The following is a 16,770-nucleotide window of genomic DNA, read 5'->3' as shown; positions in this document are numbered from 1 at the left end:
TCCATTACTTTCAAAGACTACTGTTGATCTGAAACTAACCAAAGATAGCACAACTCATTGGTGCTAAGCATCTAAGTCATACTCTTTCAATATTAACATTACAGTTTTTTCTGGTATTTGCGCTAAATTATAACAGTTTTTATTTTTATGAACAGTGAAATGATATGATAGATTTTTCAGAGTTATATATTCACATAGTAAAATATGTGCCAGTTTCAGTAGAAAGAAATAATTAAAATTTAAAAGATTGTTAACATTTTTAAAAGTCAAAGATGAAGATGCATTTCCAAAATATTGCAGAAAATATGAAAAAGAAAGAAATTTCAAATAAATGTTCATATACAAAAAGTTGATACCAAAGGTTTCACTATTGAATATGAGATTTGAAATATTCAAAAAAAAAAACAGAGTTGAAAAATGGATTGAATTGTAGATTTCATTAATCACAATACCATATACATGCAAATAATCTGAACATATTCTTTCCCAAATTTAAGGACAAAAAACTGGGGTGCATAGATAAATTGCAATAATGTTGGGTACTGCTCCACCTCCAGCAACAGATCGTATTATACTACAGCGTTGTTGCAGTCTCCGTCTGTGATGTGCCAGTAACATGATATAAGTGATGTATTAACCTTGTATTAGCTTGTTAATTATGGCTACAAGTTCTCGTTATTGCTCATACACAGTTTTAAAAAAAAACTTCAGATTACTGACGAAGGCAGAGAACATTGGAAACAGTGCAGCAGGAAGAAGCGCAGTGTGACCTAGGGTTGTATTCACGACTGGTGAAAAAAACAAAACATGACTTAAAGAAATAAACGATAACCGCCAAGCATTTCACAGTCAAAAAGCGAAGCATACAGACCTCAAAAAAAGGCTGTGTGATTATGTTGATGAGAAGCGACAGTATGGGTACAAGGTGACCAGTGAAATTTGTCAACTCAAAGCATTAGCTTTAGCCAAAGAACAAGGCATCACCCGTTTCAAAGCTAGCTGGGACTGGCTATAAAAGATTTTTCAGTCAAAATGGATTTGGCTACTGGAGGAAAACTCTCAATGTATTCCATTCAATTACAAGGAGAAAGTAGTGAATTTTCATTGCTCTGTGATAAATTTATGGCACGGACATTTCTGTATTTCATCACACATTGATAATGCAGATCAAAAGAGGTATCCAGCATCATGATACAAACTGGCGGTAGTGAAAAACAAAACTGTAGAGCGATGTGTGTAGCTAGCGATGCACGAAATCTACCACCTTATGTGATATTTAGAAGGAAAACTATTTCAAAAATATCAGTGAAAGGAATATTGGTGAGAGCCTTAGATAGTAGTTAGAGTGAATCCGAAATCTTGGATGAAGTGCTTTGAGTGACCTTATGGTTGATTGGGTGACACATGTTTGGCAACATTGCCTTAGTGCATTACTGAATTTATGTAACGTGTCGGTCAGACATAACAGTTGAGGAAGTGTGAGACATGTTACAAGAAGGGAAAACTGAATTGGTCTTATCCCTAGAGGTCTACCATCTGTCCTGCAACTACTATGTGTATATGAGTCAGTCATTCATAGGTACACTTAAACAGCAGTATATGCAATAGATGGTGTACATATACAAACACAAAGTAAAACCAATATTTCTTTCCTCCTTCCCCCTCCCCTCCCCCTCCCCGTCCTCTTAAAATTAGGGTGTGGGGATTATTTGATGGCATGGATTATTCAAATGTATATGATATTTCTTATAATGTTACTTTTGAATAGAAGTCCCTGTACTACAGATTTGTTATACAGACCAGCATTTGATTTTTTGTTGGGATTTTTTATCTTAGCCTGTGATAGTCCCCTATCAAACCAGCAAGAAAGCAGAAGAAGATAGTTCATCCATTTTATTTATCAATGGAATGCAGGGTCCTTCTCTGTCTTCAATAACGTTTACCATCCATGCCTGTAACAAGGGCCCTTCGCAAGATACTGCCAGCCAGGCAGCTGGACCAGGTTTTTTAGAGGGGTGTTATTCCCCTATCATTGACATTTTATCCAGGCTTGTGAAAGGCAGAACCTGGTTTCGTAATGTTGGGCCCACTTAAGGCAAATGCGGGGATAATTTCTTTATAAAGAACATAGCCAAATTCCTGCTCTGCCCATGTCCAATCTGAGCTTGTGCTTTGTCTCTAAGGCCCTCGTTGTTGAGAATACAGTAAACCATAATCTTTGTTCTTAATTTTAGGAAACATTGTATATCATGTTGACTTAGTTTCTTTTGACTGTAGGTTTAATATCTCACATTTAAAATATTTATTTTCTTTCAGGAAAAATATAGCCATGTTATTACTGAACAGCAGGAAATAAACTTGAAATTAAATGGTTTCCTATGTTTGCTGGACAGATTAAAGATCCATGAGAGAACCCAGAATAAGGAAGAAGTAATTAAAGAATACCTCGACTTAAAGTTAGGGGTGATGTGCAATATCTTGTGGCTATGCTGGACATACAACAAATTTTACGAACTGTATGATTCTGTTCTGTTGACCAAAATTGATGAAAATTTGAAGATGGTATTGTTGTCTAGTAAGTATTGCTATCTAATGTTTTTCATATGTTTTATTGATAGTCACTGTGAAGTAGTGCTGCTGCCTAAAGTGACTTGTAGATATTGTATATGATATTACAGATTTTTAGAGTGTAGTGGCATATGATGAAATTAATGCAAAAGCGGGAGAGGCCTTTGTATCACAGGGTAATAGCAGAAGCATGGGAATGATGACATAATGTGCATTGGAAGCTTTGTGCAGTAAAAAGCAATGTAAATTGCAGTAGTCTCAACAGAAATTGGCATGAAAAATACATCATTGATCTGTGTCACTGCTACAATGTCTGGCTGGGACACTGCAAGCACATGGTATGATACTGATTGCACCATACTGCATGTGCTAACTGCTGTTACTAGTAAAAAGCCAGCCACAGGATGTTGTAAGCCATTTCACTGTTTTCCTCTGCCAGCGTTCTGCAGTGATCTCAGAGTGTCCTTTGTAACACACTATGCAGTTTTCGGACTGTGTTTATTTTGCTATTCATACTTCATGTGTATTCTCTGTCACTGGACTTTTGTTGGATTTGGACTTCTTATAACATTCCTGCTTTAGCTTTTGATGAACTTATCTATTTCCTGGTTCATTATGGCGCATTGTTTCAAGTTTTATGAATATGAGAGACCTGTGAAATCAGACATCTGCAACAGAATTTCAAGATAAGTGCTTAAATAGAATCATGACATGCCACTCAAACTGCATCAAATCAACTTGTGTTCAGGAAGCATGGAAGACATTCAAAAGTTATTGAAGCATTATCCTTGAATTATTTGTAAAAATGGAAATCAGAATAGCTGAATCAACAGAGCCAACTGAAGATGTGACAAGAGTAGCATCGCTGCTGTGTTTACATCAGAGAGATAAATGGAGAAATAGTAACTGAATACACTTCAGCATACTTACAAGTAGAGCACCATTACATACAAAGTGTGTAGATGGCTCTCACTGAATGAAATGCTCATTTGTAACAAAATTAAGAATAGGTATATAGTTATCTTTTATGGATTGCACATGATATTTTGCTGGCCATGTACATACAACTACCTTCCAAAGCAGTATCACTGCTTTCACCTGCAGTGTGTGTGAATTCATGATCTGCCATTTAAATTGCAGCCAATAATGACAGATCTTTCCTCACAGTATCAGCCATTATTTTTTCAGCTCTGAGATTGAGATGTGTAATATGTTATGACTACATATTTTGTTATTTACAACATTCTACATCACATTTGTGTAATTCATTTTCTTGCAAAATTTTGCAAACAGGAAAAGGTAACTGTTAGTACTGTTGTCGAAATGTCTAGCAGGTGCAGTCATTTTCTTAACACAATATTTCAACAACATTCCTTGCCATCATCTTTCGGTGACACCTGTAGAATGAGTGTCTTTACCTTGCTGTCATCTTCCAGTGATACCTGTAGATAAGTGTCTTTGCTACATCCTGGCTCCTTTATACTCTTATCACACCCCCTGCTGCCCCTCCCCCTCCACCCCCACAACTTCCTCTACTGCCAGTTGCACACCACAACTGAAAATGACAAGGTCTGCCTTTCAACTGCCATGTCTTCATGAAGTCCCCTGTAGCCACACAGTGTTCCACATGTGCAGATTTTGTGGTTGTGTAACTTCAGTATGTCTCCTGTGTTCTTTGCATCTTTATATGATTGTCTGTACAGTCCCCCCAATATATGCCCTACCACACTCAAACGGAATACGATATGGAGCTCTAAGTCATCTTTCACTGTACCTTACAGGGCATGCGTTTTTGGAGATGGACGGAAAACACATTTTGTCTTATGTCGAGTCAGGATTTCCTATCTGCTGGGCTGGTACTTTCTGCCTGAAAGCACTTTGGATTTCTCTCTCATTATATCCATTCTTCTTGAAAACATGCTTAAGGTGGTTATATTCCGTCAGTAGACTTTCTTCATCCGATATTGTGCACGAAATCAAATGCATTTTCCGTCCATCTCCAAAAATGCATGCCCTGTTAGGCACAGTGAAAGATGGCTTGAGGCTCTGTAAACCAGGAGTTTACCGTATTCCATGTAAATGTGGTAAAGCGTATATTGGGCTGACTGTACATACAATCAAAGAAATATGCAAGGAACACAGAAGATACACTGAACCTAAGCAACCAACAAAAACTGCAGTTGCAGAACACTGTATGGTTACAGGGGTCTCCATGAAGTACAAAAAAATGAAAGTGCTAAGAAAGACCTTGTAACATTGGGACTGTGTTCTGAAGGAGGCTATTGAAATACAAGTGGCTGATCCACAAACACTGGGTTCAGCAAAGCTTGGGACCCAGCACTTACCCAGCTAAAATCACAGTGTCAGTTTAGAGAGACTTCCACGCCTGACACAGGCCAAGGAATCAAGGAATAGCGAGGAATGAGCATCCGTACCCAGCATCCGGCAGCACATCCCACTCTCCCCCCTCCCCCCCCCCCTCCCCTTACCATTCCACACATTGCAGCATGCAAGTGGCATTGGAGGAAGAGGTGGGGGGGGGGGGATAAGAGTATAAAGAAGGTGGGATGTAGCAAAGACACTCATTCTCCATTTATCACTGAAAATTGATGGCAAGGTACACTGTCAAAATATCCTGTTACGGAAATGACTGCACCCAGATGGACACCCGAGAGCAGTACAAATAGTTGATTCACTGGGAAAGCCTGGAAAGCCCAAGCTTACGCTGGATAAGGTAAGGCTGAATTTCTTTTGCTGATGCCAAAGTCTCATATTTTCTTAGATTTAAAACATATGATTACTAGCCAACCAAGAATGGATTTGTATATTTTTATGAACTAGAGAAAGGTGTTTTATTCTTATTGTTGTGATATGTAACATTTTCAAGATTTATTACTATATCAGGAGATAATCCTGGTCTCTGTTTAATTGCTGTTGACACCATCACCCCTTTCTCATGATCAGTAAATGAAATGAAGTTAATATTAAGCTGTCTTGCCTGTCCGTGAAGACTTTTTAGAGTTTAGTTTTCATTTACACTGCAAGATAATGATAAGGACAACTTTTAGCTGAGATCATGGTAAGGACAACTTTTAGCTGAACGTGAGTTTTTCTTGTCATGTGATTGAATTATCGCTATGGTCAGGTCCATAGTTTGCTTTTTCAGGTTCTTATACTTTTAAGTTACAGTACAAAAATAATATTTCCTTAGTGTCATTTATTTTAGTACATTACAATAAAAACAATCACAGTTAAATTGATGGCATCTATTGCTGCTAGGGGAAAGATGCTTGCAAAGAGAGAAACCTTCTAATAGAGCTTGAAAATGTGCAGTTCATCACAGAGCATCTTTAATTCTTGGGAAAGTTTGTTGAAAATGCATACTGCTGAGTAACACACACTTTTCTGAACCACAGGCGTGGTCAAGTTCTGCACATAGATTCTCTCTCTCTCTCTCTCTCTCTCTCTCTCTCTCTCTCTCTCTCTCTCTCTCTCTCTCTCTCTCTCTCTCTTTCGCTCGCTCGCTCATTCACTCTCTCTGTCAATGTATGCAGCAGTTCCCTTAAAACAAGTAGATGCTGCAAACAACAAAGCTTATAAGAGAGTAGATGTACACGTGATGTTCATGATTGGATACCATATACCCTGGATGTAAACTTTTTGTGCAGCTCGAGGTGCCCCAAAATATTGATGCAAATGATATTTAGAAATGAACATTTACAAAGCAAACCAGGTGAATTTATTGCAGGTCCTGACAGTGACAATATAGACAATGAACTATTTGCATGAGGTTATTAATCTGTGCCTCTTATAAGAAGTTCCCATCTGTACTCAGTCTCAGAAGTTTGAGGTCTACAGCTTAAATTAATGTGTACTAGAGAAATTCTCAAATACAGAAAGCATTTATCAGAGGCAAAGGTAGTGCCATGAGTACCCCAGGGAACTGTGATAGAACAACTCTTGTTTTCCATCTGCATAAACTATCTGTTGGATAGGGTGCCCAGTACTATGCTCATGATACAAGACATCCACTTTCAGATGAGTGATGGGCACAGTAAGAGGAATGTGCCTTGTGCACATGGGCAACACAAGTAGCCAGGCCCTGGTAACAAAAATTTGCCTTCTCATTATGTGTGTGGTAAGTGTGTCAATGTTAGCAGTTAAGGCTATAGTGTTGGCACCAATTGACATGCCTACAAGCTGCTGTTACTTCTCTTGGCATGGGGATAGTAGTCAGAGACTGTTTGCTGATGATGCTGTTGGAAATGGGAAAATGTTGAGTGGTGTTAGTGGGATACAGAATGACTTGAACAGAATTTCTATTTGGTACCATGAATGACAGTGTGATTTAGATGTGGATAAATTACTCTTCATGGTAAAGAACCAGTCCTCAGTGAACTAGTAACTATTCCACAAATCCAGTGTCTGTTGGCTGTGAACATATTGACACACTTGCTGAGCCTTGCTACGACTGTCAGAGATGGACTTGAATCTAGTGAGTCACTGCACTTTCAAAACTTGAGCAGTCTGATGGGACATACATGACTCCAGGGGTTACCGTGATGTCTCTAGGTAAGACAGGTGCTGTGCTGATTGGACTTTTTGGATACTTATGGCAATGTAGAGTTTTGATGGAGTGAATTATTATGCAAATCTTTGCTTTTATTATGAATGAAATGATAAAAGAACCATCATAGAAGAACTGATTTTGCAGTTACTCATGAACAATTCAAAACCATTCAAAATCAAATTGAATAAAAACTATGGAAATAGTTACCTGAATATTTATCCATTAGAATTTTTAAATTTATATTGTTATTTATGTTATAGGATATTCTTGAGCAAAAAAATAAATAAATAAATCATCACTGTGAATTTTTCATGCAATAAAGTTTCCTTAAGTTTGTTTCAGTAAATCAATGAGAAGACCTCGTAGTAGGGTGTTATATGCCGCAGACTGGCCAATAATCATGAAGACAACTTTGCTTGCATGCTTATTGGCCAATTAGCTTTCCAATGAACACAGTTGTGAGATCTGGTCTCTTGTTCACTCATTCATGAATTGTGTAAAATGGGCTTCAGTTTACTTTTACCTATTCGTAGTTTTCGTCATATTAATAAATGATGAAAATGAAGGAATTGAGTTTAATTGTACATTACTTTTGTTTTCCAGGCATAGGGATGCTTGGTGAGATTAAAGTATGGCCTGATGCTTTAAATGGAAGAAGTACTTTTATTATAAGTTACATGGAACTTGTTGTGGAGAAAATATTGTCATTACCAGTCATTCATGCTGGGAAGGTACTGCAACTGTGCATACTAAGTGTTTTGTATATTTTGAAATTTGATCCAGGAGATGATGTATTGGAAAAATGCATTAATTTGGTTACTACTTCATGGAACATATCAAAAAAACTTTCAGAAAAAGCTCATTGTTCAATGGGGCCTGATCCCAAGGAGACAAAGGTAACTGGGACTGATGACAAGAAGAAACTACCCATTTCACAATTTGATTTTCTCCAGTGTGCTGCTCATCACCAGAGTTTCTGTACAGTTATAAGTGAGACCTTACAAGTCCTACGGAACTTGTGTTGCACTAAACTGAAAAACAGACAGAATGCTGTGGCCTTCTTAACATTGCCTGTTGAAAATATGACTTATTTCCACTACATCAATTCATATGTAAGAGGTAAGCATGATTTTATTTTGGGTGTTTTTGTTATTGTTAGTCACTGAGTCAGAAATTTAAAATATTTTGCTATGATGTCTCTTTTTATTCCTGTAAAAAGAGAAGTTTCATATGTTTGTTCTTGCACGCACACACACACACACACACACACACACACACACACACACACACACACACGCACACGCACACACACACACACACACACACACACTTGAGAGAGAGAGAGAGAGAGAGAGAGAGAGAGAGAGAGGGGGGGGGGGGGTTTATGGTAAAAGCTCTGCAGTACAGGAAACCAAATCCTTCTGCTAATACAAGATAATACTGATAAAAGTAGCCCATGTAAGTATAAAGGAAATGCAGTGAAATTATAGAAACTTAGACCTGAAGTGGACTTACTATTTATTTACAATGAAATATGCATTTATAGAAGATGTTGAAACTGGCCCCAGCAACATCAATACACAGCTGTGCATGTCTAAGCATATTCAGATACATCCAGTGTAAAGTCTGGAAACTGGTGACGGCAACTTCATGGCTGATGTCTTTCAGTTCCTGTATTGTGTGTGGATTTGTTTCGTAGACCTTCCTCTTCAAGTGTCACAGCAAACATGGTGGCCATAAATGTTTGCTAACAGTTCATTCCTCAATGAAGGCGTCATGGACTAATTCCAAGGATATCTTAGGTGGGTAGCGTGTTGCCTCATCTTGTATCCAAAATTTCCATATATGCAACCATGTTGAGGATAGTGTCAAAAAATATCTGTCCATTAATGCACATTCCCGTTACACCACACCAAGTGCCAATTTTTTCATCATGGAGTGGTTGCAGACACACGGTGTTAGGATTCGCTTTTGCCCAGTACCTCATGTTCTGTGAAGTCACATGACTGAAAGATGAAACCATGCTTCATCACTAATGATGTAATGCAAAGGGTCTAACAAACCATTGTTGATATTATTCAAAAGCTATTTGCTGTAATGTACATATTTCTGACTCTCATCCTCCCATAATTGCTGCACAACCAACACACAATGTGGCTTCAGATTAAGACTTTTCAATATCCACTGGTAACTCCTCCTACTTAAGGCACCTGTTGGGCCAATTTACCTGTAGACTTATTTTGGCTCTGAATATTCCTTTGGCAAATGTCTACCATAACTTTTGGCATTTGCAAACTGAAGGAATTCTTTGTCATTTTACATTTTACACAAATCCACAGGTGTGCCAATTTTTATACACACTCTGTATTGCTCTCCTTGCTGGTAGTCTTCTACCTGGATACCTAACGCTGAATATTTAGGGAGTTCCCTGGGTCAAAACTGTTTTCACATATGCTTCCACAATTTAAGTTCTTTCTTCTGTTGATAATGTAATTTTGCATACTGCAAAGAGAAACGTCTAACTTTACTGATGAAATGAACTGAAATACTGACAGAAGAATGCGAACAATCAAGTATTCATGAAAACTGCCCATTGTTGTAGCTGTTTATTCTATTTCATAAGTCAAAATATTGCATTCACATTCAAAGGAGAAGTGGGCTACTTATAGCTGCACTACCCTGTAAATCTTGTGAAAACTGTGATTCATGACATGCAGCCAGCTGATGATGGGAGTCATCCTGCCTACTCATGTAGCTGTACTGACAGGCTTTCAGAGTATCTGGAGAAATGCGCTGTTAATAAATTTATTGTGCCGATGTGATGTGATGCCAGGCTCTTGCAGACGCTGTGTAAAAGTCTCAATATCTTCCAATATTCTCACGTGGTGTCATTAGGTTCATTGTGTGGCACTTCCAAATGCGTGAATTTTTTAGAAACTTTGAAAGCCTCTTCCATTTATTCACCTCACCGCAGCCCATGTGTTATCAACAGCTCCACTCATTGAGAAGAGACAGCAGCAGACAATGTCCTAGCAGCAGGACGGCATGTGACTGGTTTCCATAAATTCTGCAAAACTGTGTGCCATACAAAGCCACCAAGCAGAAGGAAATGCAGTTAACCATAACTGTCACATTCCATCCCTATAACTTCAGTTGCTGAATGTAGTTTCATTTTTATAATTAATTTTGTTGAATTTTATACAACTTGTCTCCGTTTTCTAACACATAACATTTAATGACACTTCATACAGTTCTAGGTCCTCTACATAATTCCATTTCTGTAATTGTGCCATCAGCTTACTCCATTTGCCCTCCCCCCTCCTGCCCCCTACCTCAAACAAAATCTACCTACTTAAAACATCGACTGCAGTAGCAAAATACAGTACTCTAATATGTTGTTCTGAGTAGACAAGTCTTTCACTATTTATACATCCATTCTTCTAGGCTTATACTTTTAATATTTTAACAAAAAAAATCTTTATAGAGTTTTGTTTATATACATTCAGAGTAAGAACTTATGACTTTATATTTCCAAAGTTTCTCAATTTGAATATCTTTAGAGGCTTATTCAGGTTCATCCCCTTTTACAGCTTCATGCATTCATTCTGGTATCTTAATAGAAAGTTTTTACATGTTGATTTTCTGGAACTTTTGTGTAAGACTCTCTTTTATTCATTCCACAGAATCCCTGTCCTCCCACCCCTTCCCTTGCCTTCTTTGCCCACTGTCAATCTCCCCTTGGTTCATTTTATGACTTCATTATTTTATACTGCTTACATTTTACTGATACATTGTTCTACACTATTAGTGTTTTAATGAGAATTTTTAAATAATTATATGTTCTTTAATTTTAATATTACCTCTCTTGTTACGTCACACCCTCACCACTTCCTCCCTGCTTCCTTTCACCTCCTCGAATCAGCCTTACTCCATTTCTCCTCCCCCCCCCCCCCCCCCCCCCTCCTGCCCTGTACCTCCGATGACATTTACCCATTTAAAACATCAACTGCAATAGCAAAATACGGTACTCTGATATGTTTTTCCGACTAGACAAGATGTAATTACTTAGGTAATTTTTCTTTTATGTATAACTCTTTTTTTCTGCTATTATAAAGTATTAGATGGTACATATTTAGTTTTAGTTTGTTTTAGATCAGATGATACAGTGAGATCAAAACACGTAATGAAATTATCAAAGTGTGCAACTGAGACAGAACAATGAATAAGAATTGTCTTGAGTATCTACTTGTATACAGGGGGTGAATTACTCAAGACAATTATGCTGGCTATAGTCTTTTTAGGAGGTGTTACATTTTAATTCTGTTTCAGTTATTCTCTTGATCATTTTTAATTTTTTCCTAAATTGCTCCAGGTGCAGTAATATTTCCTTAAACAAAACTTTAGCAATTTCCTTCCACATCTTTATGAAGAAGCAGTCTTATCACCCACCCTCGAAGGTTTCAATGACTGTAGAATGTTCAGTGTTAATAGAAAGAGAATGAAACATAAAAGCTATACTGATCTGATTAATGATTGTTATAGGCATTTTAAGCATTTCTGGGGAACTTAACTTCCGAATCATAGCTTCCATGTGATGAAGATTTTAAAGATGCTGTGCTGTGACAAAAGAAAATTGATAGATAAAAATCCATAGTAAAGGAAATGCTAGTTATGGAACAATGTGTAACTGAAATTTACAATGTGCGGAAAATTCTGGTTTATATTTGACAGGAAAGTCGATCAGAAAGAATGCAGTGATATAAATCTTTTGTTCTTTTTAATGTACATACAAATATCGCAAGAAAAATACCTAAATCTGTTGATCTGATGAGACAATATGAAGACTTCTGTTCATACTGCTTTTACATGATTAAAGTTGGATGCACAACATTGGCAGTTTCTTGTACTATCAAAATGCAATTTAGATGAAATGGTAGTAGTTTAGCCACAGTCACACTTTTTGGTACAGCAAAAGCAAAGAATAGAGAAGTTATTTTTTTCCACTTTAAATAATGGCAAATGGAGTGGGAAGAAAAGCTCTTGATAGGATGGGTGAAAAATGCCAGATCTCAAGCAAATGTGTGTTGTTGGAAATTCCAGGATGGAATATAATATGTATATATAAGCATAAAGTGCTACTCGTCAAACAGAAGAATTTCTCAGCAGTTGGCAGACATGTAGAAAAGACAGAAAATTGCTTAGTCTCATTGAAAAAAGAAGCAGTTTTACAGTTATGCTCTTTTTATATTTGTTATAACTTCTTGTAATATGCTTTTTATAAAATAATATAGGGTATGATACTAATCATGCTCCTTATTGATACATAGAATGTAGAGACAGTGAATGCCAGAGCAGCATTCAGTAGCATAAATGTGAAACTTGTATCTATCCCGTAAGTGAAAGATACAGAAAAGACTTTAATGCTTTATATGTGACCAGTAACTGTCCCATATTTGTCTTTCAGTGAAGAAATGACCTCTTACTGTTATTCTGCTCTTCTGTACAGGCTTTAGATTCAGCCATAGAGTATATTACAAATTCAGTGATCAGACCCAGAGGTCCATGCAGTGGTGGCCAGCTGCCATGCCATATTTTGCAGATGGCATCATTTGGGTGCAGTATTGAGGGGCATAGGGTGAACACACTGCTATCCCTGCCATTGTCAGCCTTCCAGACTTTGGAGATCTTTTAACTCCAAATACAATAAAAGGCACAGTTGTGAGAAACAAACTATTTATTAAATCATGGCATGACAGCATAAGTACAATATAGTACAGTTTAGAGAACATACAGAAGACTGCTGGTGGGAGCTAGTACATGGCCGTATAAGAAGCATTTGCATACCAGGGGTTGCTTGCTATCGGATTCAGGTGATAGAGATGCTGGAACGAGGTTGGCGGTCTTTCGTAGCAGCCCAGAGCAGCTGAAGGGTATGTTGCTCAAATGAATGCCCCTATCGAGATGCACCATAGTGGTGGATATGCATTAATGTGAGGTTTACTTCACACATTCTTCTGTGGGAGGATGAGTGACCAAATGCTGGCTCCTCCACGGTACATTGATGGTTGATACATTCATATTGTGTGAAGCGATTATCCTGGATGCAAACAGTTCCCAGTCCATGCGAACCAGCGAGTGGTGAACGAAGTGGCGTAAGCATGGATGTGCACATCTTCACACCCCTCAAGAAGAGCAGGCGGATGACCTCAACACCCTATCGGCAGCAGTCATGTTGACATCGGACTCTTCTCTAGATGCTGTGAGCTAGAGAGTCACTTTGTCCAAAGATAGCATGTGCGATGCCATCAAGTGGGTGTCATTAGTGTAGGAGGCACCTGTGGACACACCGATAGAGCCCCAGTATGCCCTCCCCTGGAAGAGATGGCATTGCAGGGACATCAAGAGGCTGAGCAACATCGTCTATGTGGGCTGATCCACTGGTGGAGAAACCAGAGACCACTTTGGGAGGGTGGACAAGCAGAGCCCAGGCAGTGTGCTGCCCACTGTGAACTGCTATGATGGTGGAAGGAAGGCCTTTTCCCATCCAAGGTCAACTGAGCGCGCTCAACAGGGCACTCATCTATATGCCCCATGGACACAAGACACCTGCACCGGCTGTTGATGGTGCCTGGAATCCAGTACCTGTGTTATCAGAATCCCTGAGCCCAGACTGGAGTTCTAGTGCAAACTGCAATGATGTCAGTGGTGCTTCAGGGTAGTTGTCTGACAGCAGGAGATGGAGCAGAGCCTGCAGCTGCTGGCCATGTAAGAGTTTGCTCAGGCTCTTGTCCCCAACTGGAGTCGTTCTGTAAGAACTGAGAAAGAACATAAGGGCCTCTTCCACTGGAAATTCCGCGACATATTTGCATTTTTAAGTTTGCACAAGACATTCTGCCTCACCATTGGATTGTGGATGAAAGAGGGCCCCGTGACATGGCAGATGCCATGGTGGGTGCAAAAATCTGTAAAGGATTGAGACAAAAATTCAGGACCATTGCCCAAAACCACTGTATGTTCTAGCCCTCCACCTGAAAAAAAAAATTACAATGCATTGGCAGTCCCAACTGCTGTGGTAGATGGACAACAAACAACATAAGGGTACTTAAAAAGGCATAAACACCCAATAATCAAAAACTGTCTAAAAAGTACCAGCAACGTTGATATAAATTCATTCCCAAGATAGTGTGGGCACTGGCAAAGGGGGAAAAACAGTGTGTATTGCCACCTGTTGATTTGAACACTTGTGGCAAGTTACAATAAGGTGCTCTGCCTCATGGTCAGTAGCAGGCCAGAACATGTACTGACATGTCAATAATTTAGTGTTGGAGGCTCCCCAATGACCTAGATATAACAGGTTGAGGACCTCTCTACTCAGCGTTGCTGGAATCACAATATGGGTGTACCACCTTTGATCGTCATGAGAATGGCAGGATCTAATGGGGAAAGATGATGACAGATAGCATAGAAATTCCGCAATGGGTTGGATGCCCATGTTGGATCACCCACACAACTTGTTTAAGTGTTGTGTCTGCAGCTACTGCGAATTCAATCCTGGAGCTAGTAATGGGGAAACTATCAAGGACCTGTCTTGCTTTGCTGTCATGTTGAAAACAAAAAAATTCTTCCTGATCAAACAATGAATTGGGCTCCATGGGCAGGCAAGACAATGCATCCGCATTTGAGTGCTTCAGTGTGGGACAGAAGTGGATCTCATAATTATGTCTCAACAAAAATAAGGCCTAACAGTGAAGACAATGAGTGGCTTTGTTAGGTAACACAGTTGAAGGGTGCAACAAGGAAACTGAAGGTTATTGGTCTGTGACTAAGGGGAATTTTGCACCATATAAGAATGCATGAAATTCTTTTAGGGGATAAACGATTTCAAGGGTTTTGTTTTCTACTTGCAAAAAGTGCGGCCAAGCTGCATTCAGCATTTTAATACAAAACCAGTATTTTTCACAGATTCATCCATATGATTATGTGCCATAACTGCCACCACCTCATACTGGGATGTACCTGTGGCCAAGACTAAATGTTTGCCACAAGGCAAAGTACAGAGTGTAATTTGTTTTTAAGTTGCACATGTGTATGCTCACAGGTGGGTGACCACTGGAAAGGTGGCAGAGGTGGAGTAATGTGCAGGTTACTGCAGGTGCCACTACTTCTCATTTAAATAGCTTCTCAGTTGACATCACAAGTGACTAATATTTTCCTCCTTTTGTAACTTATAAACTCCAAACCTGTAGTTATTTGAGCTATTTAAATTCCCTTCTAAAAATTTCCGATAGATGTCACTAATGTTTTACTGAAGTGAAGCAGAATAAAGCATAATAATATGTTTCTTATTTTATCTATCATCGCAATCAGAAGTAAAATTACATATTATTCTGATACAGGTAGTGTGCTATCTATAAGGTCACCAAGCTTCACCAGTCATGGCACTGTGACCACCACATGTGACACAACATTCTGTATTAACTGGACACTTTGGGTCAAGCAACACCAGTACTTGAACTACAAGTTCCGTATAAAGATGGTCATCTCAGGCCATAGAGCCAATCTTTTTACTCCAGACTGACATTTCTCTCTTGCTACCAGATAGCAATTATCACAAGGACAGTTGCTGCAGGACTGTGAAAGAATTAGACATTGATTCTACCTGAATTTGTGTTTTGATCAACAGAGGGACAGAATTAGTGCTACCTCACCTGTTGATTAATAGTAACTATCGGTATTTCTGACGTTGGTTATGTTTGTTTGTGTTGACACTTGTTCTGTGTGTGGTGTCTTCCTTGTTTCTCCTCTGTGAACCGAGGTATTAAATTTGCTAGCACATCCCTTCTTCCTTGCATTTGTGCCTTGAGAATGGCAGGGTGTGCTCCTGTCAAAATATCGGCGGTGTCCGATGATGTCACCCGGCAGCAAACCCGTAAGTTATTTGAACATTCAATTTTCCGGGAAAAGTTAAGGTCTCACAAGATCATTTATGTATATAGAAAATAATAGTGGTCCTATCACATTTCTCTAAGGCACTGTTGATGACAGCCATAGCTCTAAAGAACACTCGGTGTCAAGATCAACACACTGGCTTCTGTTACTATATGCTCATACCTTTGGTGACAATTTTAGGTAGGGCACTGTGTCAAATGCTTTAAGGTAATGGAAATATATGGAATCTGCCTGTTGCCCTTCATCCATAGTTTGCAGTATATCAAATGAGGAAAGGGCAAGCTGAGTTTCACAGGAGTGACTCTTTCGAAAACTGTGCTGATTCATAGACATAAGCTTTTTGTTCTCAAGGAAATTTATGATACTCAAACTTAGATTATCGAATTCTGCAGCAAATTGATGTTATGGACGTAGGTCTGCAATTTTGCGGGTCCATTCTTTAACCCTTCATACATACAGTAGTCACCTATGCTTTTTACCAGTCACTTGGAACTGTGCACTGGGTGAGAGATTCGCAATAAATGCAGGCTAATTGAGGGCCATTGCCGCAGAGTACTCCTTGTAAAACTGAATTTGGATTTCATCTGAACCTGATGACCTATTTGTTTTCAACTTTTTCCGTCGTTTCTCTATGCCAAGGCTGCCTATTACCATGTTGTCTGTACAGGAGACTGTGTGATGGT

General features: G+C 38.8%; 1 protein-coding gene across 6 annotated transcripts in view; it reads left to right on the top strand.

Annotated features, from left to right (window-relative positions):
* LOC126298845 (uncharacterized) overlaps window positions 1–16,770 on the top strand; it is a 190,788-nt gene that overhangs the window by 81,159 nt on the left and 92,859 nt on the right. For 5 of the 6 annotated variants that reach the window (XM_049990333.1, XM_049990332.1, XM_049990331.1 and 2 more), the window contains 2 exons: window positions 2,317–2,575; window positions 7,742–8,257. In XM_049990333.1, the coding sequence (XP_049846290.1) occupies window positions 2,317–2,575; window positions 7,742–8,257 (775 nt within the window). The remainder of the gene's footprint in view (window positions 1–2,316; window positions 2,576–7,741; window positions 8,258–16,770) is intronic. The other variant, XM_049990336.1, reaches the window with a different exon arrangement.

Source organism: Schistocerca gregaria, chromosome X (genome assembly GCF_023897955.1).
Source record: "Schistocerca gregaria isolate iqSchGreg1 chromosome X, iqSchGreg1.2, whole genome shotgun sequence".
Lineage (NCBI taxonomy): Eukaryota > Metazoa > Arthropoda > Insecta > Orthoptera > Acrididae > Schistocerca > Schistocerca gregaria.
The sequence above is the reverse complement of the archived record's forward strand: the minus strand, read 5'-3'. Positions and strand labels throughout refer to the sequence as shown.